The sequence below is a fragment of the Chionomys nivalis genome, chromosome 22 (genome assembly GCF_950005125.1).
Source record: "Chionomys nivalis chromosome 22, mChiNiv1.1, whole genome shotgun sequence".
Taxonomy (NCBI): Eukaryota; Metazoa; Chordata; class Mammalia; order Rodentia; family Cricetidae; genus Chionomys; species Chionomys nivalis.
The window spans coordinates 7,730,949-7,735,475 of record NC_080107.1 but is presented as its reverse complement, the minus strand read 5'-3'; the positions used below and the strand labels follow the sequence as shown (position 1 = coordinate 7,735,475).

General features: G+C 45.7%; 1 protein-coding gene across 1 annotated transcript; it reads right to left on the bottom strand.

Annotated features, from left to right (window-relative positions):
- Window positions 1–796: 796 nt before the first annotated feature.
- Window positions 797–3,598, bottom strand: LOC130864479 (tetratricopeptide repeat protein 30B). Its single transcript, XM_057754938.1, has one exon. The coding sequence runs from the start codon at window positions 3,430–3,432 to the stop codon at window positions 1,438–1,440; it is 1,995 nt and encodes a 664-aa protein (XP_057610921.1). The 5' UTR covers window positions 3,433–3,598; the 3' UTR covers window positions 797–1,437.
- Between the last annotated feature and the right edge of the window lie 929 nt (window positions 3,599–4,527).

Genomic DNA, 4,527 nt, shown 5'->3' with positions numbered 1-4,527 from the left:
GAAACAAGGAGTCTGTGAGCTTACATTCCAGGACTGACTTGTTCATCAGTTGTGGGAACTGAGGGGTCATTTTGGACAAGGTAATGATAATGAAGTAAAAGTCTATGTACCTAGGTCGCCAAAACAAGGAAAATACAACATACCCAGAATTGTGCAGCCAAAGGAAGTAATTAATAATTGAGTTCTCCATGGCCCACGGAGCCAGCTAAGCAGGGCTCACTGTGGCTAACGGAGACTGAAGAGAAAATCAGGGAGCCTGCATGGATCTGGGCTAGGTTCTCTTCAAATGTTATATTTTGGGTTTTTTGTTTTTTTGTCTTGTTGTTTGTTGTTGTTGTTTTGTGGGGCTGCTAACACTGGGAGTGAGGACTGTCTCTCTGTCTCCGACTCTTTCGCCTGCTTCTGGGACCCTTTTCCTCCTATTGGGTCATCCAGCCTCAATATAAAGATGTGTGCCTGGTTTTACTGTAACTTGTTATGCCATGTTCGGTCGATATCCCTGGGAGGCCTGGTCTCTTCTGGAGGGATATGGAGGAGTGAATCTGGGGGAGAAGGGAGGTGGGAGTTGGTAACTGGGAGGAGGAGGGGGAGAGGAAACTAATATTTTTATAAGAGAATAAAAAGGTAGCTGAATTCTCTGCTTAGCACTGATCATATTTATTGTGAGATAAATGAAGATAAAGTATTTGAAAAAGCAGCAACAGTATAATTTTTTCATAAATTCATATTATTAACTCAAGGAAAGAAGACATCACAGGATTTTTCTTTTATTTATTTATTTATTTATTTATTTATTTATTATGTATACAATATTTTATCTACATGTATTCCTGCAGGCCAGAAAAGGGCACCAGACCTTATTGCAGATGGTTGTGAGCCACCATGTGGTTGCTGGGAATTGAACTCAGGACCTTTGGAAGAGCAGGCAATGCTCTTAACCACTGAGCCATCTCTCCAGCCCCAGGAATTTTCTTTTATGATAATTTTTGTAGTATTTATTCGTGTTGTAGTTTGTTACATGAATCTACTGAATCTTGCACACTAGCAAAACCATTTATTGCCTAGGGAACTTAATCTGGACAAAATACATATTAGAAAATTGATAAATACTCTAAATTCTCTATAAAAAAAAAACATGGGAGTTGTCCAAAGAGAAGACACAACCCCTGGAATGATTCCTAAAAGACATCAATTACATTTTACTAGGTTCTGAACTTAGTGTCTGGTTCCAATAATATAAGTACAAATATGCCCAAGATACATCAGACCAGAAAGTGAAAAACATGATAGACACATCTTTCTCCGTTCCTACACTTGATGGGAACATACAAAGTGTACTAAAATGTACAAAGTCTCACAAATAGCAAAAACTAGATACAGGTAAAATTGAAAATTTACATATAAAGTCATTATGATAAAAGTCATTGCCAGTCTTAATTACACATTCCATCCAATGATCTCATAAATCAGAGCCCTTAATTTTCTCGACTCATACGTAACTGTATTCTTCCCAGTGTGCATTCTCTCTTCCTCCAAAGGCTGTTCTATAACAGCAGGGATGTTTCTGCCATAAAGTTCACAGTGCTCTAGAAACTGGACACATTCTTGAATAACAGTGTCCCTCAGCATGATCGTGTGTTTTGACATGTTTTCTAGCAAGGACAGGAAGCATCGTTTGGCATAATACCACGTATCAGTTCCTAGCTTTTTATGGTAAGGCTCCAGGCTTTTGATTACCCTAGAGATACCAAAGTCATAGTTCCCTTTGGCACAGTAGAGTGTTCCTATCACCAAGTTCACAATGCAGAGGTGGTAGATTTTCTTGTCTGGGTCACCATAGGAGAGTTGTTCTTCCTCCTTCTCAATCTTCCTCATCAGCTCCTCGGCTTCCTCATTCTGACTTGTCATGATGTAGGAGACACAGAGGTTGGCTAGGACAATGGCGCTGACGCTCAGGATGTTGTCGTAGTTCTTCTTGACGATGGGCTCATAGAAGCCGATGGCCTCTTTGTACTTGTTTTCCTGCATGAAGAGGACGTGGGCCACATTCAGCTTCCACACATCATGGTCATTGCAGAATTCCACAGATTTGCGGAAGATCTTCTCCACCATGGGATAGTTTTCAAAGTTCCAGTAGATTTTTGCCTGGGCCATCAGGACAGGGATATACTTCTCGAGAGTTTCATCGTATTCATTCACCGCCTTTTTGGCAGATTCATCATCTCTGTTGTGTCTTGCATCCTGCACTTGTATGGTGAGTCTCCTGAGCTGCTCAGTCAGCATGCCAGCCAGCCCGTCCAGCTTTATGAAAGCCTCTTCGGGAGCCGTCTGGCAAGTGATCATGGCATCCAAGAAGTCATAGAGATAGGGCGTGAGGAACTTGTACGTCAAATGGGCATTCTCTGCCAGGACATCAGCTGCCAGGTCAAAGTACTCATATTTACAGTAGAGAAGCAGCAGGTTGCCGAAGGTCTCCGGGGGAAAGGGGTTCTGCTGCAGCAGGAACTGGAGCTTCTCAAACCCCTCCGTAGGTCTGGCATCCATGTTCATCAGAGCCTGGTTGTGCAGGGTCACAGGGTCCAACTCTTCCTCTGCCCTGGGCGGCATGTCAGTGAGGGCTTCCTGGGCCGCCTCGTAGTTTCTCAGTTGGTACTCTATGGCTGCCTTGAGGTTGAAGGCTTCGACCAGTGCCGTCTGGTGAAGGACTACGGTGTTGCCAACACTTCTAACATCAATGCCTTCAGTGGTCATGCCCACACCTAGCTCTGGGTGCTGACGGATGCCTCTCTCAATGATTTCAGCGATGTGCTTTAGAGCAGGGGCATACTGACGACTGCTGTAATATGCCAAAGCCAGGTTGTAAGATACATCAGGCTGGTAGCCAGAGGCCTGCAGGGCTGCAAAGAACTTGGAACAGGCAGCTTCGTAGTGTCCCTCCTTGTAGAGCAGACAGCCCATGTTGACCAAACCATCTGGGTCATTCTCCCCTCCACTGTCCTCCACACCTTCCCCACTCAGCAGCTGCTCCACCAGGCTCCTGGCTCCTGGCAGGTCGCCCTCGCTGTACTTGATAGCAGCCTGGAGACGAAGGACGCGAGTCTGATAGGTGGGGTTGTCCAGGAGGAAGGCGACCCGCGTGGCCTCGGGATACAGGCAGGCCTTGTACAGCGCCTGGGCCTGGTAGAGGCGGTACTGCTCGAGTTCCGGGTGCATCTGGCTCAGCTGCTCATAGCACTCTGCAGCGAGCTCGAACTCCTGCAGGCGGTAGTAGCAGTAGGCCAGCAGCGACAGCCCGGCGCGGCTGCGGGGGCTCCTCTGCAGCTCGGCGGCCAGCAGCTGCACCGCCTCTGAGTAGCGGGAGTCGCGGATGAGCCGGTAGACCACGGCCGTGAACTCACCGTCGGGGATCTGCGAGCTGCTCAGCCCCGCCATCTTCACTCAGATTGTTGTGGATAATCGTTTCCAAGGCAATGGGCCAAGCGGAAACGGAAGTTGTTCAGAAACTACTTTGCTGCAGGAGTATCATGTTGTGAATAACAGCGACCTGCCGGCGCGGTTTTATTAACTTCTGGATTCTTTTTGAATCACTATAAAGTGTGGAGAGGCAGTGGGGCCTGAATAGGAAACTTCCCTAGGAGTTTCAGACAGCGCCACTGCACGTCCCACCATGCACCGGGTTCTTGTTCGCGCTACATTCTGGGAGATGTAGTTTCTCCTGTTTGACGGGTTTCGGGGATTGGGTGTCTTTGCCAGTTCTGTAGGATAGGGCATCTGTGCCTGTTTCTATGCTCTGCCTGCTTCCTTTTGAAGGTGAAGTAAAGTTTGCCTGTGAAGGTCCCTTGAGATGCCAAGAGTTAGGTGTTCCATGACGTTTCGAGTCGTTTAGCGATTGTGACGCGAGTCACTGGAATTCGGTAAATTCCGTATATTCTCGTCAGTTGCTCTAAAGTTCACTTTCTGAGAACGTTAGCAAGCATGGACTGGCGTATTTCGTTCATTTCGTTCGAGGGAGGGCAAAGAAGTGTCTGCATTGTGACTGGCTCTGCTTTAGATTTAATATCCCTCACCCCCCATCCCCCCCCCTTTTCTTAGATGACGACTGTTAGGAATGTAAATTGTTGCTTGAATTGCTGAAACGTGGCTTTGGTGTTTTCCTTCTCCAAGGAAAAACATCAAAGGTAACATTTCCCCCTCTCCTATGTTTTACTTTTCTAATCCTCTAAAGTTTAGAAGTTAGAGTCTAAACTCTACCAAACACTGTGGAGTGTTTGTCAGAGACATAATCAGTCTACTTCTCAAGCTTGTAATAGTGTTGGGTATGACTGAGCTGGCTAAAATTTGGATTTTTTTTTTTTTTTAGATAAAACAGGAACACATTGCCAACTCCTTTCCTATACCCACTCTTAATTTGAACATTTCTAGGCAGATATCATTCTTTTTTTCTTTTCCCATCTATTAAGAATGGGTCTCTAGGTTCTGTATTATCATTTTGGGGAGGTTATTCTGTATAAATTCAATTTTGTATTA